Consider the following 27,423-nt stretch of genomic DNA (forward strand, 5'->3'; position numbering starts at 1 on the left):
ATGTTTGTCAACAAATAATTTTAAGAAAAAAGAAAATATCAACTAACTTAAAAGACTGCACAAACGTTTTAAGACCCCGATATATAGACATGATATTAAATGTTTTACCAATCCAATTCTAGATAACTTGCATAATAACAGTATTTATAAAATATAACGAATTGCTTTGTAGAAAAATGATAACACAATCTGAGAATTTTAATAATACAGACAGCATGTGCACCAAAACACAAGGGGACAGTGACACAAATTTGGTAGTTACTTGTACATGTGTAAATAATGTACAGATAAATTTTAAGAAAAGAAGTGACTTTATCGGAAACGAAGGATGTGGTGGAGCTGCAGCCACAGTTGAGAATGGTGCTGCAAACGCAATTCCTCTCATCGGTGCGACACAGTGTGCTCTTATTCTCTCCCATCCAACTCCAACCCAAACTCACTATCACTATCAGATCCCAAAAGCCTTCTGAATCCTCACCCGATGATTCTGCTTCCCCAAAGCCCGGGGTGGGGTTTGGGTCGTCGGATACAGTTCCTGCAAACAGTAAAAGAAAACAAAAACAGAAACAGAAGGGGCAGAGAGAAAGGGCCTCCATAATTCGGAGAACACCACTTGAAAAACCCGCATTTGTTTCGGAGCAACAAGTTGGTCAAGATAAGGAGCAGAGCAAGAATGAAAGTGCTTTTCTTCTTGCGTGGCTCGGTTTCGGCGTCGTTATTCTCGTCCAGGGCATTGGTCTTGCAGCATCCGGTAGGTTTTCACTCTCGTGTTATTTTTAAATGTTAGTACTCTTTTTTTAACATGTTCTTCGTATTAATTAAAATTAATAACAAGACTAGTTAAATTAAGTGTAGCGTTGACATTTTTTTAAATTTTTAATCGATATTAACTAATAAAAAAATGTGTTAAAAAATGTATATTATTATTATTAGCGTATCTCCCACAATAATAGTTGCTTTTTCAAGCATACTCAACCCAGCAGTGGCAGTGGCCTGTGACTCTACCTCATACTAACTTTTCATTAGGAAATCCCGCGGCATTAAAATCAGTGCAATGCAAAGACATGCTCACGAACCCACATAGGAAACTCAACTCACCCAAAACCCCAATCTTCTTAACTTTGGTCCTGTGGGATCATAGACAAAATTAGGATAAGAAGACGATGCCAAGCCATGACAATTGACAAAGCCTTCTTGAATTCTGACCCAATATGCCACTTAGCAGGCTTTGGGATGAAATATTCTCGAGGCATCGCAAGCCATGAAATGAAATGACTTGCACAAAAGTAGAGTCTATATCCCTTCCCTATTGACCCTAATCATGGAGTTATGTAAATCTTAACAATACAATTTTTAATCAATACCTGTAACTTCTTTACCTTACTATTTATAGAACTAAGGCATAGAATCTGTGGTCAAGGCATCATGAGATTTCCAAATTCCACACATCATCTCAATATGGAGGCCATTAGAGTTCTATCTATTCATTGCTAAACCGCATTGACCTAGGATCCCTACCCCATTACATCCACACACCCTTCAAAATTTTACAACACCTCCTCTTATTTCTTTACTACTGTTTTGTATCACCCCTTCCTAAATCTGTCCCAAAACTCTCAGAAATACAAAGTTGAGAAATTTCCATGACTAAGATGCTCAAAGCTTTTGTCTGTTGCTAAAGTTTGAAGCTGGATATATGTGAATTTAAATACAGTATACCAAACCTCTTTCTATGACATTTATTTCATATAATAAAATATAAGGAACTGTAATATTTTGTAGTTGGAAATTAGTATCTATTTTTTTATATCTATAATATTGTGGCTGACTTCTTAATCTGTTCTTGCAGGCTTCCTACCAGAACAGTGGGACACATTTTTTGTCAAGTATCTCTACCCATCGTTTACCCCTACAGTTTTCTTGTTTGTTGCTGGAGGGGTTGGATATGGAGTGTATAAATATTTGCAGAATGAGAAAACCACAGAGCAGAAATAATATGACAGGTAAAATATAAAATAACCCGATGCCCTCGAGAGTAAAACTATGAGTGGCAGAGTCTGAATCATTCTTCGCTTCAATTTCATTCTATTCTACTCTGTTATCAGAACAAAAAATGTGACAACAAGGCTATGTGAACTGTGGAAAGTCCAATAAGAATCAAATTTGGATCCTTAGCAACAATGCCACATGCCAATGTATGGGCCAAGTAACAGGGATTTTTGAACAGTCTACATTGTATTTTATTCACTTTTTAGCTATGAAACTTACTTTCTATCCTGCTGCTATATGGATTTTGAACATTCTCATGTGGGTTTCCTCGTCAAACACTAATATACTGCTTTAATTCAATTTCTTCCTTAGTTATTAGAATTTGTCTTGAAAAAGTTGTTGTTTTAAGTGTTTTTTTCTTCTTCTTATTTTTGTAAGTTTCTTTCATTATAAAAATTAGGTAATGTAATGACATTGTTATGCTCAAATTAAAAATATTTTTTTATCTAAATTTTAATATCTTATTCTAATATTTTAATCATAGTAAATTCATTATTTAATCATTAATTACAAAGCTTAGTTTTAATTTATCCTGCTTTTCCAGTGTTATACTTTATTTTTTTTATTTTTAAAGTTATTATAATCTTTTAGAAATATAGTTCTTTTATTTAAGTGTTATTTTTTTACTGTGACACAAAATTCCCTTCAATTAAATATGTACCTTTAAAATTACATTTTTTTATTTTCCTTAATTCTTCAATTTAGACGAAACTTTTTATATACTAAGGTATGTACTGTGATGCCTCCAAATTTTTATATGGATGACAACTTCAAAAAATTATACCAATAAAAAAAACTTGTGATAAATTATAAAAAATATATTATTATATAATTTATATATTTAAGTATTAAATTAAAAAAATTTATATAATACTGAAAAAATTGTTAAAGGTACCATAGAATTTATCTACAAATATTTTGTAGATTCTATATCAAGTTATTAGCGGTGTAACTTAAACGTGTTATTTGGTCCCTGCTTTTATTTTATATAAATAGTATATATTATTAAAATGGTTTAAATTAGAATTAGTAACATAACATAATACGATGTTATATAATTATAAACTAATTTCTTACTATAATTTAATGCTATTGTTTTATTTAAATATTTTTAATTTTATTATCAAACATTAAAATTCAATTCAAATTTAAATTGGTTTGAACTAAATTTAAGCCATAACATTTGAAATAAATAAAACATTTTATGTAATAGAAAATGCTTGACTTAATAAAATATTTATAAAAGCATTTATATTAAAAAAAAAACTGTATACATCGATTTATAATATGAATTGTTAAATATTGATGAAAATATTATCCACTACTTATGCATGATAGATTCGACAGTTATTAACAACTATCTGGGTATTATACATGTATATTAAAAGTGAGTCAAACTCGAGATGATTTATTAACTTAGTATTAATAACGTTTTATTATAATTTCATATCAAGTAAACTGCCCTCTTATTGTAGATGCAGTTAGTGTGTAATGAATTTTCAAACCTATCCACACATTTCCGTACATATTATTTGTAATATATATTTTATATTAAAACTTAAAAATTATACAAATTAAATGCATTTCATTGTTTTTTATTCTTAAATTAATATTTTTATCATTTTTTAATTTTTAATAAACTTTAACCAATAATAAAAAATATATTATTAATATTTATCAACCTCTAAATTGATGTGAAATTTTAAAAATAGATTAAATTTAAAATAAAAAAATCATTTTATTTTATGCTTCTTTAATTTTTTTATTAAAATTAAATTAAACTGTACCAATTATATATTTATAATAATTTTTTGAGTACTTTTTCTTTTTGAACTAATAATTTCGTAATTTTGTCTGTTTAAATAATGTTTATTTTTTCTGATTTTTTCTTTTGTTCCCAATAAATTTACTTTAATTTTGGATTAAAAAATAAATTAATGTCATATAACACAAAATTAATTTTAAAATAAAAACATTGAAAAATAAATGTGTTGAAATTAAATTATAAGGTATCAGTATAGTTTAACTAATTTTGAATATTACATTTAGAAGAAATTATATATTGTTTTTTATATTTCTATATCAAATAATTAAAAAGAAAAAAGAAAAAAGATAAAACTGAGCTGCAAATTGAGTGGCTAAAGCTAAGTAGGACAGAGGACACATTGGCAGACCATTATACTCCGATGAGATGCAGGCTCTTTCGTCCGGCCAGTAGGTAAGGGAAGATTCGTGTGGTCCTCATCAAATACGGAGTCCTTGTTTAGTATCTGGATAATGCACCCTTTATACGTCTCTTCCTTAATCATTCAACATGTAATTAACTTTGTTCATATATTATTATTATTATTATTATTATTTTAAAAAATTTAATATAAAAGGTTAATCTTATACAAAGTGAAAGATTATAATTAAAATTATACTAAAATAAATATTTATATTTAATGTTAAATCGTGTCTCATACAAAAATTTCTCTTCTCTTCTATAGATACATAAATAGCTTTATAAATTTTAAATTTTGTGGACAACAAATAATAAGATTAGACATTCAAATAACTTGTGTGATTATAATCACCTTATAAATGTAATATCACCTTGTGGGGGCAGCTGCCCACAAGTCACGGCATAAATCCGTCCAGTATGGATAATATGAAAAATTAAAACAATTATTTTTATTTATCAACTATTTATTAAAATATTTAAAATATATAGATAAATATATTATTAATCTCAATGATTACAATTATATTAAATAATGAAAAAGAAAATTTTGCTACCTATACATAATTAGAAAAAATATATATCTTCCAATAAAAAGTATGTGATCTTAAAATAATAATATATATAAGATTTTTAAATTAATTATTTTTATTAATATAAGAATTTTTTATAAATTATCAATATATTTTAGTTAAACTAATTAATAGTACGTGGAATGCACAAGTATTTTATTTTAAAAAATACATATAATATATGATAAAATTATTTAAAATTTTAGATTTTAAAAAAATTATTTTATTTAATTATATAATTATATATAAATATATTATAATAAAAATTTAATAAAATTTCAATATTTAAAATATAATTTATTTAGAATAATATATTAATTATTATAAATTTTATATAAACAAATATATTTATAAATAATTTAAAATTTTATATATATATACAATAATAATAATAATTTTTAAAATATAAATATTCATAAAGAATCTAAAAATTTATATAAAATAATAAAAATTTTAATAACAACTTTTATCTACAAATTAAATTAAATATTAAAAAAATATAAATACATTTATATTATACAAGATTAATCCTTATGATTTTCAACAACTTACCATTTGATTTTATGACATGCTGTAAAATAATTATAAAACTAAACAAAAGTAAGGGTATGATTGAAAAGAAATATCTATATCATTCTGTACATTTAAAGTTAACATCAAATGCTTTATTCATATTCTTTTCTTTGTAATTTTAATTTTAAAAATTACTCATCTCTCTCCTTATATTTTACACCAGTAAACTTTTTTTCCTTGAGAAAAATTTATGAAATAATTAACCAATTTTTAATATTTTTAAATAATTATATATTGGTAATATTTTTTTATTGATAATATTTTACATAACATAATAATATTTAAGTTTATGAAATTGGTTCATGGTTTTTATATTTTGAAATTTATTTTAATAAATATAGTAAAAAACTTATTTTAACAAGTTTCTTTGGGATACTTTTCAAGATAAAATTCTTTCAACTTATTGTGATGATATTATTATCAATTTATAATATGAATTAATTATTTAAACAAATTTTAAATGAAAAATTTTACAAATCCCATCAAAATAAAATTCAAATTAATTAAAGGTTGTACTGAAGGTCTTTGTGAAAGGAAGAATATGAAGAAAAGGAAATGTAATGAGGTAGGATCATTGGTATTTTCCTTCAGTACAGAGGACCACCAAGTCTTAAGGTGGCTTTAATAGCAGCTGGCTCAGATGTATGAAATGCCAAATTCCATTAAAACTTAAAGAGTGTATCCATCCATCCATCTATCAAATACCTGTGAAGTTTCAGAAGAACCATATCTTCCCATCCCCATTCTAATTATTGCTCTCTTCCTTCTCCTCCCCAACTCACGCCAAAATATTCGCAGTAACTCTCTCTTCATGTCTCTAACTTTAGGTGGGTGATACTAATTACAACCACAGTTTCCACAGGTCCCACATTCTTTTAACCTCACCGGTGATATGTACCATTTCATAATGAATATCTATCAAATGAAATCAATCAAAAAAGCGTACCCTCCCTCTTTAACCTATTCCATCTAATGACTTCATGGCTATGTGATTCACGAGGTTAATTACCTTGTATTATTCACAGATAGATATTTACATACTTCTCCCACGTTCTTTTCTAAATCATTCAAAATTTCTTGTATTTACCACCCAACAATCATATTTGGTGCATAAAATTGATTCCAATGTCTACCTTTCTCCCTCAAAACCTATCAATATCATGCATGTGAATTACATTAAGCATTACAACTGGCCAAGTCAGGCTATTTATTTCAAGGTAAATACTAACCAATACCTTATTTTTAAAAAAAGGCAATATATTCTTCTGTGATTTTGTATATGCTTTTAACGTAATTATTTGTTATTATCCTAATAACTAACACGACCCCCCTCGTTTTAATTAGATTTGGAGCCATTTGGAATAATTGTAAAGCGATCAAGAATTCGTATATTTAATCATGACAATGATTGTTTAATAAAAAAAAGTAAAGAAAAGAAAAACTTGGATTTCCAAAATATGTTGTCATTGTATTTATGCTGTAATAACTAGTAGCTAGTGGGGTGTTGTCCCCATCAATGAAATTAAATGTGGCCCATAATGTTAAGCGGCTTCTTTGTTATGGAGCCATGGGGAGTGAGACGACAGGGTCGTTTTGGTGCTAGCTGGGACAGCACGGGTATTAAATATTTTTCTGCAACTTCGGAAAACCAAATTCTTGGCTAAGCTCCAAGAGAAGCAAATTCTGGAGCAAAAGACCTACAACATGCATGCGCTACCAATTTCCTTTTCTTTTAATCGCTTCTTTACGTAAAAAGATGTGTAAATATATCGGTTTTCAAAAAATGGTTTAAATACTGTTTTAATAGAAATATCATATCCTTCTACTATTTTGACCTGTAAATCATCCTCCTCACGTAAGAGTGACACAAGTCTTTTAAAGAGAGAAAATTTAATTAATATTTTTAAAAACACATAAAATCTTATTTATAGGTAAAAGGATCTGTAAACTAAAATAGTAAAAAAAGATATAACATTGTTAATATCATTCAGTCAGGTTCTACTTTATATTTAATAATACTCGGATAAAATTCATTCAAGAGTAAATATTTTTTTTAAATATGTCTAAAGATATATTCCTAAACTTTTTTTTTTAATAACGACTAAATTAAATAAATTTTACACAAATCATTAAAATATATTCTAACTATAAAATGATGAATACAACGTTAATCAACAAAATGGTAAGTTACTGGTGCTTGTAGAGAAAAAAAGTATGCATTAAATTTTATACATATCATTTCTTTCTTCTTATATCTACTCAATTACTTAGAATTCTCATGTTGGTTGTGTTACGTGTGTTGTATTTTTTTTATGTAAGGACACGTAATTAAAGCTAGTTCATATGAGCTAGTTTTTTTAAAGTTAAAAATTATGAAACATTCTAAGTTTAAAAGATTCAAAATTAATCTTCACAATTTGTGACTCAATTCAAACAGATATAAACGTAATAATAACTTAAATCACGGTGCCAATCATTTAGGTTTAATTGAATTTATTTGATTGAACTTGTTAAAATATAAAATTTAAAATTTAGATCTAAATTAATTTTGTACATTGTTAATTCAATTGATTCGAAAAATTTTGTGATTAAGTTGAGACTAGTCCGATCCAATTAATATAAACGTAAAATGAATATTTACTACTATTATGTAAGTCTAACATGAAGCATTCATTTCTGGTTAGACCAAATGAAGCTTAAATTGAGTTAAATAATCACATATTGACACATTTGTATTGTGAATGTCTCAGTATTTTTAACTTTTGACATAATTTTTAAAATGGAATATGTACAAATATAATAAAATTTAAAAATGTCGAATACATATTAAGAAAATTGATAATAAGTATACTTAAAGTACGGAATACGAAATTAAAATTAAAAAAAATTGTTAAAAAATGTGAAAATATACTCATTTTTATAAAATTTATTTTATTTTAATGTGATTAATAATAAGAATTTTTTATTTATTATTTTTATAACTAATATATTTAGCACATTTGTTAACAAAATTCAAATATTCAAAACAAGATTTTCAATTATTAGAACTTGTTATGTATGCCTAGGCGTGAATAACAGGGTATACCAGCGGAGCTTAAGATTTTATTTTAGCTTATCTGGTAAAGTATCAGGATATATACCACTTATTATATATATTTTTTTTCCTTTTCATAATTAATGTAAGGCTAAAGTCCATTCTACCCACGTATATTTTGTCATATTCAGTATATAATTTAACTTTTAAAAATACATACTGGAATCCTTTGTATTTTTAAAAGTGTAAAAAAATTATTTTAATTAAAAAATATAAATTTTCTGTTACTTATATAAAAATATTCCTAAAAGTATCAATAAGAGGAAGAAGGAAAAGATTAGAGATTTAGAAATATATTTATATAAAAAAATAGTAAAATTAAATATTTGAATAACGAATTTTTTTTTCATAAACTTTTAAAAATATTAGACATTATGTTGCATATTTTAAAAAGTTAGAGTTAAAATTCCATATGATAAAATGATAAAATGAATCCTTTTTAACCTAATAGCTGAAAATGGTCGTTGAACTAAATGCAACAAATTAATTTAAATATGAATTTAAAACTATTATATATCAAAATATAATTTTTAAAAAATTAAAAAAAATATAATTTAATAAAAAAATTTGAATAAAATAAATTAGTTTAAAAGATTATAAAAAAAGATATTTAAATTCTAAGAAATTAACTGATTTTATTAAAAAACAGTCATTCACAAATTTTGAATTATTTTTATTTTTTTAAAATCACCTTTAATAATATTTAAATTCTCGTATTTTTATATATTTTTAAAATTTCATGTTTTAGTATATAATATTTTATTTCGTATTTTTATTAAAAGCTTGTAAATAGTGTATTAAAAATCATAAAAAGGTTAGCAAAAAAGTAATGTTATAATTTCTTAAACAGAGCTAAAGTGCAGTTACCTAATACTAATAATAGCAACAAAGTGACAGTCCAGAAAGTATGGACTAAGTAGCTTGCTAGTTGAGTATTATTATATGTATGAAAGGAACATTAAGGTCAAAGATGAAGAACAATCAGGCGCCGCTACCGCCACTTTTCCAATTACCGCTCCCTTCAACTTGATAAATCTAAATGATTGTGTATTAAGATATTTCAACAACACTCGGATTTAAGTGAAGAATATCAAAAGTGGCCAATCCTAACTAACTAAATAACAAAACCATATACATAATTACTAACTTCGTAATTATTCTACTTCTTCAGGAAAAGGGGGGAGCGGGGTCATTTTATTCATTTTGATATTTGAAGTGTTTTCTTATTACTAGAAACAAATAAACTTTGTAACCATATAATAAAATAACTTCTCACCATAGGTGGTTCGCAATTTTTTTAACTTTGTTTTAATTTGTAGTCTATAATAAGAAGACTACAAGTCTAAATACTAAAAATAAAAAAATCTTAAATATGTATTTCATGTTAAATTTGACATGTATATTTAATAATTGATAATGTTTTTTTTCGAAAGAGTCGCAACTCTTTTCCAATACTAAGAAGGTACCCTTACCTAAATTTCTATATTCATATACATTATAATTTAATTGAAATATTATCTTTTTCATTGTTTTTTCATTAACTAAAAAGACATAAATATTATTATGACATAAAAAATATTCATTAAACCAAATAACGCTAGGTATAAAAAAGAAAGGGCAAAGGTAGCATAGGTATGCTATTGCTATCCCGAAGTTTTTAAAAATATACATGATGATTGTATATTTTATTAGTAGAAAAATTGTGATCCCGCTATTAATGATATAAGTTCACAATTCACTTTATAAGTACAACTTTTTTTTATACTAACTTTATATATAAATACAATATTAAATAAATATAAAATAGTATAATAGTAAACTCTATGTTTCTTTTTAAATCGTATGACACTTTAATCTCAACGCTTTCCAAACTAAAATTATATCTCCATTCCTATAAATAAACGTAGATTTTATAGTAGTTTTATTTATAAATATTTATTTACATTTAAATATTTAACTTATCATAGATAATTTGTAGGAATAGCCAACGTTAATAAAAATCATTCACATCCCTCCTCAGTATTCTTTAATAAAAAACTGCAATACATGTTTTAAATACATAATTTATTTTTAATTATAATTTATATAAATTTAATAAAAAAGACTTATATTCTGATAATATCTATTAAAACATAATTAAGAAATAAAAGATGTTAAAAAATATTTAAGATGTATTGGGAAAGGTCATGATTCATTGATTTGTTAGGCATGTCAAACAGTGTCGCATCCTACCACCTACTCCATCGTAGTCTATATGTTGTTTCAGATTGGGGTCAAATGCCAAAGTGAAATCCAGCTGGGTTTCCGGAAAATGCGTTAATTGATGAGCAATGGGCTCATAAATTTACTTACTTTTGGGTCAACCGCGATATTTAATGCACTCGTCGCCAAGCCACTCACCTTTTTTTTCTTACCCACTTGTAGTCAATCAACTGAATAATAACCTAAAAGTTTGTTTTCAACAATGTCTCAGGTGATCAAACCTTATTTTATTTTCATCAAAATTTATTATGAATCTTTTCAAACTAAGCAACGAAGACGAACCATTTCATCAAGGTGGTGTTGAAACTAGCGCAAATAATGACATGGAGTCATGTCACCGAAAAGTTAAAAAAAGAAAAAAACTAGTTGAAAAATAATGATAATTATTTTCTTCGGCATTCTAGTTATATTTAATCTGTCAAAAATTAATTAATGTGTGCTTCAACTCAACTCTAAAAATTAAAGTTAATAAATCTTTTTGGGGAAAAGGGTGAATTGCATTCCTGTGTTACAAAACGCAAATTCAAATGGAATTGGTCATCTGACCGAGATCGCAGGGTAAAACCAAGGTGCAACCGGTTCTCTTTTCGTTTTCTGGTTGGGTTTCTAAGGAGCAACTGGGGTGCTTTTCGTGTTTAGTACAGAACAAAACGTGGCCCACTTTTAAGAAAAAGAGATCCCCAAAAGCATTTTCAAGATCGATTTTCAAAAAAGAAAAGGAGTACATCATAAGCCTTGCCTCACAAATCCCCATAAAGTTATCTTAAAAATATTTGAGAAAGAGGCAGAGCGTAGGGCCCTGGGGACCCCGCTCACGCCTCATCATTTGTTGCTTTTTGTGGGTTTCCAGGCACATTTATACGTACATCTATGCCAATCTATCATGCTTCTATAGACCCCTTGCATAAATATCTGCCGAGGTACGCTTATGTTTGAGTAGTTCTTTCTTTTTCCTCATTTCGTTCAAATTCTACTGAAATATCTATCACAAACATAGGCGTAAAGCATTTACTGAATGGATTGTGTATGGAATTGCAACATAAAAATGGGTACAGAGAAAGCCTTTATCATCATAATATGGATTATATTTAAGAGGACTAAGATATTTTCATATTTCGTATGTAGAGTATCGGTATTGGAAAATCAAAATCTACTTCTATGCTACTCCATTAAGTACAAATTCACGTGTTCTGCTACTGTTAATTTTCCTCTTAGATGTTCGATCTACTGGGTAACATTATAATTTCCGATATGTTGGCATCAATATTGAAATACGATAATAAAGAGGTGGTATGAACGTTCAAAATTTACACATTATTCAGCATTTATGTGCCTATTTCGAATTATCTTTATCCAACGTAAAAATATTAAAGCCAGTATTCAGATGAGTAAACAATTGAAATCGGGTCGATTAGTTATGTTTCCGTAAAATGATTAATGGACCAACTACAATTTTTTTTCTTTCAAATGTATTTCAATGCATTTTAATATGCTTGCGTCAGCTCAGAATTATTATTTTCTCAAATTATTTTTTATATAAAATAATCACAGAATTGTTAGGATAGAAAGTTTTAGAAAGGACAGAATCTTTATTTTAAATAAATATATTTTTATTCAGTAAATTTTCAAAATACAAAATGATAATTTAGTATAGATAATCTAGTCATTTAATATTATGCATATTGTTAAAATAATATAAATTTAGGATATATAATTATTTTTTAATTGCTGTTATGATTTTTTGATTTCTTATAAAAGATACCCAACGAAATAATAATCATTGGAATCTTTCCCCAATTTAAGGATAACCAGGAATAATAGATGACTGAAGTTCTTATAGTACTCTACATAAATTTGGCTTTGTGTTCGAAATGTTTTTAGATTATGAGCTTGGGAGAATTCTTGCAGATCGATGGTACAATTACAAATGCTTTTTTTATTTTTTAAATCATATTGCTGTTTTGATCAATTTATGATATATAATTATTTGTTAAACATAATGTATAACTTTTTTTTATTACTCTTAGTAAGTTATTTATTTATCTCTTATTAAAAAAAAAGAATCTTTCCTCAATTTAAGGATAAACAGGAGTAATAGATAACTGAAGTTCCTGTTGTACTTTAGATTATTAAATTGGCTTGTAGTCCAGATGTCATTAGATTACGATAGCTTTATTTTTCAAATTCTATTGTTTAGATAATATTTTATGATTAATTTATTTATTATATAACCTGTTTTATCTTATTAACCCCCACCCCTCATGATTATATAAACTTTGGTACGCACAATGTATTTGAGGGAGCGGGTGAGAATCAGCATTTCGGCTTCTAATATATTTCAAGGAATAATAACATTTGGAAGTTCTTATGCGCAGGATCCATGAACGGAATCTTTTGCTTAATTTAAGGATAGGTAGAGACATAAATCACGATGGCTTAACTTATAGTATGTATTTGCAACTACAAAAAAAAGTTCTTATATAGTCTAGATCATCCACTACATCATTGGCTTCTTGATTGCGAATTATCATTAAACGGATTTGGGTATTCTACTCTTATTTTTTCCTGTAATTATTACCGTTATTGATATCAACTTTGAATATACATGTATGCAATAAATATTTAATAAAAATAAAAATTTTATTAACTTAAACTTTTAGTGTTGAATTTAAACATTTATAAATAAAAAATTAGTATGAAAAAAATATAATTATTATATTAAAATTATAAAAATATAATAAATACTTCACTTTTTAATAAAATTTTATTATTATTAATTATTTATTGATGTAGAGAGAATACCTGGGCTCTTGGTTGGGGCTTTAAAATTAATAAAAAATCTAGATCACCAACAATCCCATTTAGAGCCTCTCCTGGTAGAGTCTTCCACGAAGAATTGTCCTGCGATAATTCTTAGAAGTTAGAAGGGATACTACCTATACTGCTTTCAACTAGACCAAAAAGTTGTTAATATGTATGGAAATGAAATAGTGTCCTTCCAAATCGAGCAAATATGGTACGCAAATAAATGACCAATTTAGGCCGAAATGAATCAGTAAACAGTCAAATAGGATTACATAAATATCAATAATTGATGCCTTTAATTTTCTCCAAAAGGATTAATTAATTAAAGTAAGTAAAGCATGATTGATGATTCCAATGTAAGTTCTCCACGACACACGATTTTACTTTAAAGATTCGAAAGGCAAATTTAATGACAATTTACTCAAAGACAAGACAGGATTGGGGTCACATTAGCAGGTTAACGAGTTAATACTATGAGAAAAGAATTCTACATGTATCTATGGGGCATAAACATGTCATTCCGCAGTCAGTCGTACAAGATCATTTTTTATTTATTTGAGACAACAAAATTATATAATCATTTTATAAATAATTAAATTTCACGATTATTCAAAGTGTTTAAAGGAGTACAAATTATAACAGAGGAAAGAATGCTAATAATAATAAGTAAAATTAACATATATTTTTAGTAAAATTTAGCTAGTAACTAAAAATATATTAAGATTTGTCCCGATAATATATGAGATGAGTGTATAGCAAGCGGCGAGACCCTACCCGATAGGTGTGCTAATTGTATGATTGGTATTTCAGTTATTTTGTTTCAAGTGACAGAAGGAGCTCGGTAGGTTTTTGAAGGACTCGGACAGTGGGGTGCAACAGCAACATCAACGAAAGCTTGCTAGTGTCCCTCGCATTCAATCACACTAGCATCTAGCAATTCCTATTCAATATTCATTTCCGCCGTTCTGCTTCCTTCCAGAAAATGAACAAAAATACACCTAATCCTATTCAATTCCATTATTATTGTTAGCACCTACTCCCTTTAATTCCCACTCTTCCACCAATCTCATTCACAAACCCTAAATCCCTCCATAACACAGGCTCAAGAAACAAGTTTATAATTATATTAGTATGATATAACATTAAAATTACATTATTTGCATTAATGAACAAACTTAACTACCTTAACAAAATTACCAGACTCCCACAGTACCACAAGCCCACAAGACCAAAAGCCCAAAACAAAGGTAACCATAAAAGGAAAAAAGAAAAAGAAAACGAAAAAAAGAAGAAATATCCCATTCTACATTCAGTGATCAAGAGCATTAGGACCAGTACAGTAATTGAGAACATGGCTCCACACCCACTGAATCAGGAACCTCCGTCTTATACCATTCATGTTATACGTGGCACCATCACGAGCGTCCAAAACCTGACCGGTGTAGGAGCCACCGCCGCCAGTCCCGTAAATACCCTCACACAGATCCGCAATCTCTACCGGGAAAGACGGGTCCTGACCTGCATACCAAGCATTCGCCAACGGGTTCGTGGCCAGCTCAGCCATCTCGTGTCCAATAACACTGATCATGCCGTCCACCCCAACGTCACCGTTTGGTGACTTAAAGGGTTTCCGGTTGGGGATATATGCGGGCACTGCAAAAGGGTAAGCACACTGCCCGGGGCAGAACTTAGCGGAGTTACCCACCCAAGCATATGGCAGCGTGTACCCAACCAGTGACGGAAACGTGAAGTAGTGGAACCCACACACTGACGTGCAGAAATCCTGAACGTACACGTCATCTGCGGTCAGCAACAGATAAAGCCCACTCTTCGGGTTGATCGGCAATGGCCGAGTTCTCGCTGTGATGGCGCTCTTAATCACCGACTGTATTGATAAACGGGTCAAAGATTTCCCGTGGGAATAGAACCGGTCGTTCTTCTCTTCCCCGAGCCGAACTGATTTTGAAATGTTCGCACCGGTTTGGTCCGTGTAGAGCTGGACCGTTCTCCACCACCCGGCCACGGAGGGGTGCGGGGCGCCCGCGGCCGAGATTGAGTTGATGAACTCGCGGATTATCTTCTTCTGGTTCTTCTCCCACCTTCCGTACCAGATGGTGTGGACGGTGATGTTGGTGGTGAGGACCGGTCCCATGTGGTACCTCAGTTTAACGAACTCCGATGAGCCCTCGTATTTCTTGGAGTCCCTGAAGGCGTAATCGGTGACGTTCATTTTGTTGTTCTGAGGCCATGGCCTCCATCCGGAAACCGGACCCAGGGCCAGGAGGAAGGAGAGGAGGACGAGGGTGAAGGAGAAAAGCGCCGTGAACGGCGGCGACGGGGCGTAGCAGCCCTGGTACATTTTGGCTTGTGAGGGATGGGGTGAGGGAGTAGCTGGGGCTAGTGAGCTGAGAGCTCCCAAGTACAAATCGTGGTGTATCAGTGGGTGAAGCTTCTTTATACACACAAAAACTTTTCAATTATTTATTTATTTATTGGGAGAAATCTGTAAAAGAACAGTGTGAACTAATTAACTTTAAGGGCGCATATTAGCGAAATTACTTGCCGGTAATTACTAAATCAATATGAAATTTAAGAATGCGATGATATATATATTTATTTGGCAAAATGTACTGAGAAAAGAAAAAAAAAAAAAAAAAGAGAGACATGAGTTTGTATTTTTGGTGACATTGATTTGCGGGTAATGGAGGACAGTTAGATTCTTAAAGTGAAGGGGGGCGTGGGGCCCAAGGGAGTGAGAGAGGAGAGGGCATCATTTACATTGATGATGATGGTGGTTGTCGTCATCTGAATTGAGAATTCCTCTTCTTTTGCGCGGGAAAATGAAGTGTAGGGGCATGTTGGGAATTTGAAGGAAATAACACCCTTACTATATACTACGTGCTGTTTTGTTTGAGTTCGAAAAATTGAAAAATGGGGACCGCACAGCGTTGTGGTCCGATCCACCTATTGGCTGTTGCCCTGTTGGATGATCCATGCTCCCATCCACGTCGATAACTCTCCCTGTCCTTTCTGCTTTCCTCTTTTACTCTTTTTCCTTTAATCCACATTACTCAACCCTTTCGTTAATACTATTCGTTTTAAATTATTTAATGTGATTAAGATGTTTTATGTTTTCATTTTTAAATAACCACAAACTCGTTCAGCTTTTAAATGCTTTCCTTTTCCTGTATTCCCCATTTTTGAAGAAAAATAATTTAAATTATTCAAAATAGTTGGCGGCGAAATTTATGAAAAGTAGGCTGGGTAAATTTTTATTATGATTAAAGTGAAGGTTGAAGATTGAGAGGAAAACAAGAAAAAGGAAGATGGGCTCGGGAAGTAGTTTTGCTTTATTTCTCCAGATAAGATAACGTACTTGTATTTCAATTTCAAGTTGGCATCCCAATACAGAAAAGTTATTGCAACGGTGTAGGTCGGTTGAAGGAGAATGTCAGAAACCCTTCACATCAGCTCTTAGTTTGTTTACCTGACCAGTTACAAAATATGAATTCCTTCCAGCATTATCTGAACTCACCCAGTCTTTTAGGATACATTATATAGCGGTGCTTTGTGCTTTGTCTCTTGCTCTGTTTTTAATTTACATGAATTGTCAGGTAAAGCTTCACAAATCTGCAAATTCACTACCATTTATCCGATAAGTACCACTTCTATGCCGAAAGGCTCGAATTTCAGATACTCATTTTTTATATCTATAATGCAGATAATAGGATATTCTTGCGAGGTTGTTAAGGATGAATGGATAACCCAATCGGTGTCCGAGAGAAGTATTCAATCCGTGTCGTTACTCTATAGATGGTCCTGGTGAGTTCAATAAGCAGGTTAATTTCCCCACAAATATATCACTAGTATTTCGAGTTTTATCTATAAAGTAGAGGATAAATCAACACCTTGTAGCTGTACGCTTTATTCCTTTCAAAATAAAATAATTGTCGTTTTACGATTTTCAACAAAATTTTAAAAAAATGATAATCGTTTTAATTAAGGTTCTGAACAAATCCTTAAAACGAGATATCCCTGAAGGCACCCCCAAAGGTTGGCACTGTCGACCCATAAAGAGAACCAGAGCACTCCTCCTTTGCCTCAAGGCAACACCACTGAACATAGCAACAAATCAAGCTCCACGCAAGATAACGTCAAGATTTCCAGCTGCACTCTCCAATTATCGTTCAATACATCTCTACGGTAAAGTGAAAATGGTGCGTTCTCGTCTACTTTGATCTCAGGACACGAGATATGTCGGGGTTTTTCACTAAAAAAAGCTTACAATGAGTACAATGTGGTCATCTTATCTTAAATCTTTCTTCGAGTATTTTGTACTGGATACTCATTCAGACGTTCTTTTTGCGAAACAATTATTTGAACTGACAAATGTGGTATCTCTTTTCCATCACGAAATTGCTAATTGGTTCATTGGCAACTGACAGGAAAAAATGATGTACATTCAAAACTAGCCGTATTGGATACACAATTTCCATTTCATTCGTTTCCAAGTTCAAATTCACAATATTGTTATTGCATTGTCTAATTCAAGCGTAGATACATCACGGACCATGCCGCTGGCTCACATATTGACACACTCATAATTCCAGTTTTATTTGGAAACTGGAATAGATGGATGACACTGATACATCATAAATAATATCTGATATTTCTGCAGTTTATTTCTCTATAGTTATACACATCACTTTAAACCATTCCAATTAGAACAGAAGAGGCCTACGAGCGTTTAAGTCCTATACTGTTGTATCCGGTTTTATTTCTATATATAAGAAACAATGTGCATTTAAACACCAAATTCCATATCACTTTTTAGTAGAACTATTCATCAACCGATCCAATCCAATACAAATCGCAATAACTAAATTAATTAATCAAAAATAAATTTACTAAAAATAAAAAAATTATAAATTTTTTTATTGGATTGAATTCCATATTAAAAATCAATCGTAAACTCAATTATGCGTGTATATATATAATTTTATTTATAAAATTAATGCTTTACTTATTATTTTAAATTTATATATTAATAAATATAATATTTAACTATTTATTATTATTATTATTTTTTAATTTTTACCATATTATTTCTTTTTAGAAATACATTTTATTATTTTCATGAATATATAAGTATTTTTTTTTAATGACTTAAAAGTATTATTCTATATCCTATTCTTTTATATAAATTTTATATTCTATATAAACATTATTTTTATTTTAAAAATAGTATAAAAATGATAAAATAATGTATTTATTGACTTGCGTTTCCTCGTATTGTCACCACTTGAACTATATACTGCAAGGTTTGGTCGTGTTTAGTTTTCTTTTCCTACAAGGATTTCTGATGAAATATTTTGGGCTTCTTTAACACGTGGCCCATGTTGAACAAAAATCTCAAATCAAATGTACCACACTTTTGTATACTCAGCCCTAAACTAAAGCAAATTTGGAACCTTTGCTTTGCGGCTTTTCAATTGTGTACCCATGACTAAGTGCCCAAGCAAAGTTGAAACTTTTCGTTCAAGCCGTTTTTGAAGGGTGTCCAAGTCGCAGATTTCATTTGAGCCGTTTATTTCGTTCAAGCCATTTATTGTCTTTCTTAATGTTACATGGCTTATTTAAAAGTAGTCTTTCAATATTATATTATTTATTTGAAATTACACAGTTTACATGGTTAAGTTTTTAAAATATTTATCATTATCGAAAATATATTTTTTCTAAAAAATATAAAAATTACAAAATATAAGTACAGAATCATGAATATTATTAGTGTTATTTTTCGATCAGAATAAAAGTTTCATCACAGTAATCTATATAATAAAAAATGACGTTAAGGGTCAACACACTAAAATTAAAAATTGGCACACATTATTGAAACAAAATATTAACTCTGAAGTACAACATCAGCACTACCTATGATATTATACTTAAGTTTTGATCAATAAAATTTTTTACAAACATATTTTATGTCATCTTATATTTATCGTCTAGTTTGATTGTTAAAATTGTCAAATATTTTTAATCTAGTAAGTTAATTTTACAAATTTCAACTAAAAGTTAACTATTTAGGTATTTTTATCTAACATCGCCTTAGCATTTTTTTTAGCACAAAAACTAAAACTACTGATATTTATTTGTTTAAGAATTAATTTTTTAAAAGGTTTGGGGTCTGATATTACAGTCAAGACTTTGCCCCTAAGAACTCTATTGAATTGATTGGAAACACATAATTATTTTCAATATTGGATATACCTGTTTTTATTTTTTATTTTTTTTCAAATATATAGTTACCATTAATTTTAGTATCAAAATAATGTCCGAGGATAAATGTTAAGTAGTTAAACTAATGCCTATTTTAAATATTAAAAAACTAATTTAATGGTTAGAATATTTAAAAATTAACTTCAGATACGGTATATGTAAATCCCTCTCGAGTTTTTGTTCAATTCTTTTATTGGAATGTAACATTTGTACCCATCATTGAATATTTCAAATGCCTCCTGTCCTCCAATCTTAACATCTCCCTACTCTTCACTCTTCCAATCATCTAAAGGGGCATTTTTTTCATTCGGCATCAGTTAAAAAAACACACTGTATACTATTTAAATATGACTTTTAATATTTTAACCATTTATTAATGCATTTATAATATTATACTTTAATTAATTAATTAAAATTAGATGGAGTTTTTTAATACTAATAAAAAATACTCGAAAGTTTCCAATTGATAATGTTGGTAAAAATTCAAATGTTTGGGAATTAAAAAAAAAAGTTTTAAAAGTAAAAGAGGAGAGTTAATAAAAATCTAAAATCCTCCAAATCAGTAAGTAGAATTTAAAAACATAAATTAAAAAATTTTGAAAGATTTATAAAATTGCTTTCTCTTCTTTATAAGTTCTAAAGAAAAAGCAAATATCAAATATCAAATAAATCTTAATTTTCTTTTTTAAACTAACTCTCAATCCGAAGAGTTCAAACTTGAGGTGTAGAGTCCGCGAACTCATAATTCATGTTTTATAAAAATCCTCATTTTGAATTGTCATGTGAGGACGAAAATTTAAAATAGAATTTGATTGAATTGAGATGAAAATGATGCTGTGGGTTTTGCACATAAATACAAACCGAAACGAAAGGGAATCAAAGGCCAATTTACAATATGCAACAATCAATCAATCCTATCCTAGCTTAGCTAGATCGCCCGCATCCCAAAACGGCACTTCCTCATTTTTGTTTTTGCTTCATCCCATTACAATCTCTCTCTCTCTCTCTCTCTCTCTCTCTCGTTTTCAAACCTCGTTTTTATTTTATCCTAGTTTTCAAGACGCGCTCTCCTGTCCCTCACTTTGGATAAATGGATAAGTGCCCAACCTACAACAATTTACCTAAAACAACACAATTTACACACGCAGCGACCAGGTGAAAATTAACACAAACACTTATTTGTTTTCCCTTCTCACGGCACATAATTCAACTGAAAAAGAAGCAACCGACACCACCATTTTATGCATCCCCTTTTTCTCTCTCTATTACGGATTCCATAAACCAATGAGCATTCATCGAACGCGGTTGCCACTGTCGATCACCAAGCTCCTCTTCTGGTCGCTCATGTTGCTAAGCTTGATCGTCCTGCTATTGTTGGGATCTCCTCCGTCGTCCGCTTCCCATTCCCATTCCCGGCGATCCCTCCGCGGCGGAGCTCACTGGGAGACATCCGTTCGCGAATCTGCCACCCCTCGTCCTCCCTCTAAATCCAAACCCCTAACGGTCCTCGTCACCGGTGCAGCCGGTTTTGTTGGGACCCACGTCTCCATTGCTCTCAAACTCCGGGGAGACGGCGTCGTGGGCATTGACAACTACAACCGCTACTACGACCCCTCCCTGAAGCGTGCACGGACGCAGCTTCTCGCGCGTCACGGCGTCTTCGTGGTGGAGGGAGACATAAACGACGGCGCTCTCATGAGGTCTCTCTTCAAATTAGTGAAATTCACGCACGTGATGCACCTGGCGGCCCAGGCTGGGGTACGCTACGCGATGAAGAACCCTTCCTCTTACATTCACAGCAACATTGCGGGCCTCGTGAGCGTTTTCGAGGCCTGCAAGTCGGCGAACCCTCAACCCGCTATCGTGTGGGCCTCCTCGAGTTCCGTTTACGGCCTCAATTCGAAGGTGCCGTTCTCGGAGCGGGACCGGACGGACAAGCCGGCCAGCCTGTATGCTGCGACCAAGAAGGCCGGCGAGGAAATTGCGCACACTTATAACCATATTTATGGACTTTCCATTACTGGGTTGCGCTTCTTCACCGTTTATGGGCCTTGGGGCCGGCCCGATATGGCGTATTTCTTCTTCACTAAAGATATATTGAAAGGGAAACAGATAGGTATCTTCGAGGGTCCTCACGGTGGTTCCGTGGCCAGGGACTTCACTTACATTGATGATATTGTGAAGGGTTGCTTGGGGGCTTTGGACACTGCTAAGAAGAGTACTGGGAGTGGGGGCAAGAAGAATGGGCCCGCCCAGTTACGCGTTTACAATCTGGGCAACACTTCGCCCGTCCCCGTCGCCAAGCTTGTCAGCATTCTCGAGAAGTTGCTCAAGGTGCCTTCTAAGAAGAAACTGTTGCCCATACCTGCAAACGGCGACGTCGTTTTTACGCATGCCAATATTAGCTTGGCCAGGAAGGAGATCGGCTACAAGCCCGCCACTGATTTGGAAACGGGTTTGAAGACATTTGTTGATTGGTATATGGATTATTATTCTCCCTCTTCGGAGAAAAGTGCTGCTAGTGCCTGGTAAGGTAGACTCGATTCAATTACTTTTTTCTTTTTCTTTTTCTGTTTGTTTGATTTTGCAAATTGTTCCTGCTTTTCTCTTCTTCGTGAATTGAAACCACTCAACTGAGTGAAAGTAAGTCCTGTACATAGATCGTCTACGTATTCATTTCCCCTGATTTACAATTGTCATCGGTGGTTTAGGAACTGTACAATTTTAGGTCTAGGTTTGAACATATAGGTTGATCAATAATTTAAGGGCTACTTCAATTATATTCTTTATTTATTTGTTTTTCAAATGTTGTTTGGAACACACGACCCTTGAGAAGTTATAATCTGTTTAATTTGGGTGTTCTGCTTTATGGGAACCAACTGGGAATTTGAAGTATTGTTTCGTCTTATTATGATTTATGAATGTGTGTCAATTGAGGTGAAAAGACATCGTGCAAACTTAAATGAATTATTTTACTCATCTTTTCTCTGGGACAGCGATGGTTGATGATGCTTCCAAAGTATTGATTATCCGTTTATATTTTCATTATTTTGTTCTTAATAATGTTACTAGAGCTAAAATAGAGATTTTTACAAAAATAATATTAAAAAAATAAAAATTTACCTTTTTAGACTTCACCTAATTTATTTATATGGGTAGACCGGTTTGCTTTACACGTTCGGAATTCAGTTCCGGGGAATCAAATTCTAAGGTAAGTTTAATTTTTTTTTCAATTATTTTTATATTTTTATATAATAAAAAAAATTATTTAAATTATATTTATATATTTCTATTTTATTAAAATGAATATTTATAAATATTTTTTTAATTATATAATAAAATAAATTTTATTATTTGAATTATATTTATATTTTTATATTATGTGAAAATAAATAAAAATAATAAATAATATTTATTTTATATATTTACTCGAACATTTTCAGAAATCCAAAAAACATATGAACCTTCCATTTAAATTCGACTAATATCTATGTTGTCAAATTCGAATAATATCAAGAAGACAAATAAATCGTTTGAAATAAGGGGTCTTAAAACCTAGAATTTAATGGATTAACACTGGTAATAATCAATTATCACATATAAAACAACTGTCAACGGGAAAATTAACTATGAAAAGCTGTTCGAAGGAGGTGAAGTAGGATGCGGAACTGCTGGTGCTGAAATACCAAAATTATTAAAAAGAGCAGCAAAGTTTGCCTTAATTGTGGACTCCAACCTAGCCAACCGGATAACGCAATCTCTGTGACTGCTCCTCAAGGTCTGCTGGGATGCAATAATTTGCTGCAGCTAATGTTGTACAGAGCTTGGAGTCTCATCAGGTGTAGGGGACTCACCAAGGTGATTATCATTTGCATCATCTTGTACAACAGCAAGTGGTGGTTTAAAGTGCATGGCTTTCATTGTGTCTTGCAAAATAGGCACCATGTTATTAACCAGTGTTAAATTAGATACAATGTGCAGAATTCCTAAACCCTTAGCCAAACGAGTGACATATGGTCCAGCACAAATACAACCCACACGATCATCATTGGCTTGAGAAAATAAAAACTTTGTCAGGCAAATACCAAGATGAATTGGAATCTTCTCAATCATGCTACGCAAGAACTCTAAATCCTTTGTACCCACAACTCCAAAACTGTGACCTCTCCCTAATATAGTGTGAGCTAACAATGCATGCACAAACCTCCAAGCTAGTTTTTTCAAAGTGGAAGCCTTGGACTGGGCAGGATTCCAAACTTTATCATTAGTACTAATCTTCTTCCAAAAATCATTACTAGAACAACCCAAAAGAGGAATATGGGACAATCCCTGGTACTCCTCATTGAGTACAAATTCAGAGCTATATAGCCCCATACGAACTGAAAATTCAAAATAACTCATTTTATACATCTGATGCATCATACGAAATTGAATAGAGTCTTTAGAATCCTAACCAGAAAATTTCTTCAGAACAATCAAAGTGGTGAGGAATTTTAAGGTTAGCTCTCTATAGGTAGGTTTAACAATGGCAAACAAGTTCTCCCAATTCCCACATCTAACTAATTCTGTCACCTCCTCAAGCAGATTATATTCACGCAGAACATCCCAATCAATGAACATGCTCTGACCCCAATCTCGATTAATCAGTTTATCATACTTGGTGAGGTGAGCAGGGGCGGTGAAGGTTAGCAGTTGGGATGGGGAAATTCGCGAAAGGGGCTCATGCTGGCGACGAGGTCTCTTTCTCACAGCCTGCTTGTCCTTCCTTGGGGCTCTTGAGGATGACCCATCTGCCATTCTGCTGCCCAATGAAACATTATTAACAGAACGAACATGTCTGAGATGCCTCTTTCTGGCCGAATAGGTAGGTCCTCCACCGACAAACCCTCCAACTATGGTGTTAATGACCCTTTTGGGATACTTCTCTCGCTCATCATATCTTCTAGTTGGGGGTTCCCTGGACCTGTTCTTGTGTCGTTCAAATTTTTTGTCGTCAGACCTCTTTGGTGGTTCAGGGTAACGGTCTCTTTCTCTGTTAGGTTGTCCCATGGAATTTGTCTGTACAAAATCTTTTAAATGTCCTTACTTGATTAATTCTTCAATTTTGTCTTTCAGCGCGCTGCACTCTTTGGTAGTGTTACCCCTGTTTTGATGGTATTGGCAAGACTTACTTTTATCTGCCCAAGGAGGAGTGTTGGCGCGTCTAGGCATTCTTAATATTTCTATGGCCAATGCCTGATCAAGTACTCTGGACTGGTTAGTGTTGAGCATAGTGTAGAAAGAATACTTAGGTCCCCGGGGTGGCCTTTCAAGTTCATTTCTTCTCTCGTTTCCCTGCCTAACCTTGAAAGCTTCTCTCCTGTCTGTATTTTTTAAATTGGACCCCTGGTCTATTCGTACCTGGTTTCGGTATTCGGATAATTCTTCCATCTGCATATACTTTGCAGCCCGACTCCTTAACTTGTCTAGGTCCACGGGATTTTTTTTTGTGTAGATGTTATTAACAAAAGGTCCTGGCTTTAAGGCTGTTGTGAGGTGGTGCATAGCCACTGCTGGTTCCAAGTTTTGGATTGAAAGAGTCACTTTGCCAAAGCGTTCCATGAACGTTCTAAGTGGTTCTCCCTTTTCTTGGCGAATATTGACTAGGGCCAGGGATGTTAAGGGATGAGGTCGGCTTGTGGCAAACTGCAAGTTGAAACGTCTTGTGAGAGTTGCAAAAGAGTCGATGGATAAAGGGAGGAGTTGGGTGAACCAACTGAGTGCAGGTCCTCGAAGTGAAGTGGGAAAAATTCTACACCATAAAGCATTGTTTTCTGTGTACAGACCGACTTGGGTTATAAAGACATCCAGATGTTCTCCAGGATCAGATGTACCATCATACTTGTCTATTGCCAATCCTCTCCAATTATTAGGCAGCTTAACTTCCAGAATATGGTGAACGAATGGGCTTCTGTTCACTAGATCATCTCGGTCATTTTTGGCTACCGATTGATAAACTTGTTTTGACTTTTCTTGCAACGCCGAGGACTCCTCCTGATCCCAGATGATGGGTGTAGTTTGGGAGGGGATGTGTGTCCTTATCTCTTCTTTTAGGTTAGCATTTTCCCTTCTTAGAGCCGAAAGCTCCAATGCATCCTTCTCTCCCTCCTTCTTCATTTCTGTCATTTCTGCCTTAAGCTGCCTTAGTACAACTAAAATACTCTCATCTGTTCCTCCTTGCATCAGTACTTCAGGTATCGGTTCCTCTGGTGTGACACCCTCCATTTGTTGCTGAGAGGTTCCTTCCTGCTGGCTTCTCGTTAGTACCATGTTTAATTTTGAAAAATGAGGCTAATTCTGCCCCACGGTGGGCGCCAAAATGTTCCTGTCAGGATAACACGGGTCTTCAAGTCTCTGCTTTGACGTGCTGACGTTTCTCTAACTGATGCTGATGTGGAAGGGTACCTGCAAAAGGCACTCTGATGCTGAAGTCAGAATTCGGTTCTGAGCAATAAATGCTATTTAATAATGAGAAGTCAACCACTTACTGTATTTCCTACCTTCCTTTTATAGGCATTGTATTGGGCTGATGGGCCTGTTGAGTCAGCATTTATACTTTGGCCCATTTTCCTAATTTAAATAATATTTTGATTATTACTCTTAATTGGGTTAATTACCTTTTAATCCTGACGAGGGGTATCCGGCCTATTATGCCGAATAGGTACTCGGTTTCCTTTTCCTACAAGTGGGACCCAGTTGATCTTTATCCAGTACAGTATATAAATCAATAGCAAATACGCTCAATAATGTCTTGAAAGGGTTACCTGAGTATTTTTTTTATTGCATAAAAATATAAAAAATGAGTTCATACAGTGAACCGAATTTTGAAAGGGTATACGTTTATACAGTAAATGAGTTCATTCCCGTAAATAGAAGGGGTGAGGTTTATTTGGGTAATTTTTTAATATTATTTTTGTAAAAACCCTCGAAGCCTAAAAGATGTACAGGACCGTGTACTTATTCTTCTTCTCCTTTCTCTGCATCAACAATGACAGATGGGTCATCCTCAAGAGCCCCAAGGAAGGACAAGCAGGCTGTGAGAAAGAGACCTCGTCGCCAGCATGAGCCCCCTTCGCGAATTTCCCCATCCCAACTGCTAACCTTCACCGCCCCTGCTCACCTCACCAGGTATGATAAACTGATTAATCAGGATTGGGGTCAGAGCAAGTTCATTGATTAGGATGTTCTGCGTGAATATAATCTGCTTGAGGAGGTGACAGAATTAGTTGGATGTGGGAATTGGGAGAACTTGTTTGCCATTGTTGAACCTACCTATAGAGGGCTAACCTTAGAATTCCTCACCACTTTGGTTGTTCTAAAGAAATTTTCTGGTTGGGATTCTAAAGACTTTATTCAGTTTCGTATGATGCAGCAGATGTATAAAATGAGTTATTTTGAATTTTCAGTTCGTATGGGGCTATGTAGCTCTGAATTTGTGCTCACTGAGGAGTACCAAGGATTGTCCCATATTCCTCTTTTGGGTTGTTCTAGTAATGATTTTTGGAAGAAGATTAGTGCTGATGATAAAG

The 27,423-nt window shown here is 32.1% G+C and overlaps 3 protein-coding genes across 3 annotated transcripts; 2 read left to right on the top strand and 1 right to left on the bottom strand.

Annotated features, from left to right (window-relative positions):
* The first annotated feature begins 310 nt into the window (after nt 1-310).
* On the top strand, nt 311-2,472 carry LOC113865611 (protein LOW PSII ACCUMULATION 2, chloroplastic). Its single transcript, XM_027500295.1, has 2 exons — nt 311-751; nt 1,850-2,472. Exons 1-2 carry the CDS (start codon nt 358-360, stop codon nt 1,993-1,995), a joined length of 540 nt encoding a protein of 179 aa, XP_027356096.1. The 5' UTR covers nt 311-357; the 3' UTR covers nt 1,996-2,472.
* Nucleotides 2,473-14,689: 12,217 nt separating this feature from the next.
* LOC113865730 (protein EXORDIUM-like 3) lies at nt 14,690-16,000 on the bottom strand. The gene has a single exon (XM_027500457.1). It carries the CDS (start codon nt 15,933-15,935, stop codon nt 14,886-14,888), a length of 1,050 nt encoding a protein of 349 aa, XP_027356258.1. The 5' UTR covers nt 15,936-16,000; the 3' UTR covers nt 14,690-14,885.
* Nucleotides 16,001-20,737: 4,737 nt separating this feature from the next.
* Nucleotides 20,738-22,765, top strand: LOC113864932 (UDP-glucuronate 4-epimerase 4-like). The gene has a single exon (XM_027499181.1). The coding sequence runs from the start codon at nt 21,140-21,142 to the stop codon at nt 22,385-22,387; it is 1,248 nt and encodes a 415-aa protein (XP_027354982.1). The 5' UTR covers nt 20,738-21,139; the 3' UTR covers nt 22,388-22,765.
* The last annotated feature ends 4,658 nt before the right edge of the window (nt 22,766-27,423 follow it).

This window comes from Abrus precatorius, unplaced genomic scaffold, assembly GCF_003935025.1.
Source record: "Abrus precatorius isolate BTA unplaced genomic scaffold, Abrus_2018 Scaffold4, whole genome shotgun sequence".
In the NCBI taxonomy this organism is placed as follows: Eukaryota; Viridiplantae; Streptophyta; class Magnoliopsida; order Fabales; family Fabaceae; genus Abrus; species Abrus precatorius.

Excerpts from the sequence above, each read along its gene's own strand:
- LOC113865611 (XM_027500295.1), top strand. The coding sequence starts at position 358 with ATGGTGCTGCAAACGCAATTCCTCTCATCGGTGCGACACAGTGTGCTC. Across the intron at positions 752-1,849 it reads CATTGGTCTTGCAGCATCCG|GCTTCCTACCAGAACAGTGG; the intron begins GTAGGTTTTCAC and ends CTGTTCTTGCAG.
- LOC113865730 (XM_027500457.1), bottom strand. The coding sequence starts at position 15,935 with ATGTACCAGGGCTGCTACGCCCCGTCGCCGCCGTTCACGGCGCTTTTC.
- LOC113864932 (XM_027499181.1), top strand. The coding sequence starts at position 21,140 with ATGAGCATTCATCGAACGCGGTTGCCACTGTCGATCACCAAGCTCCTC.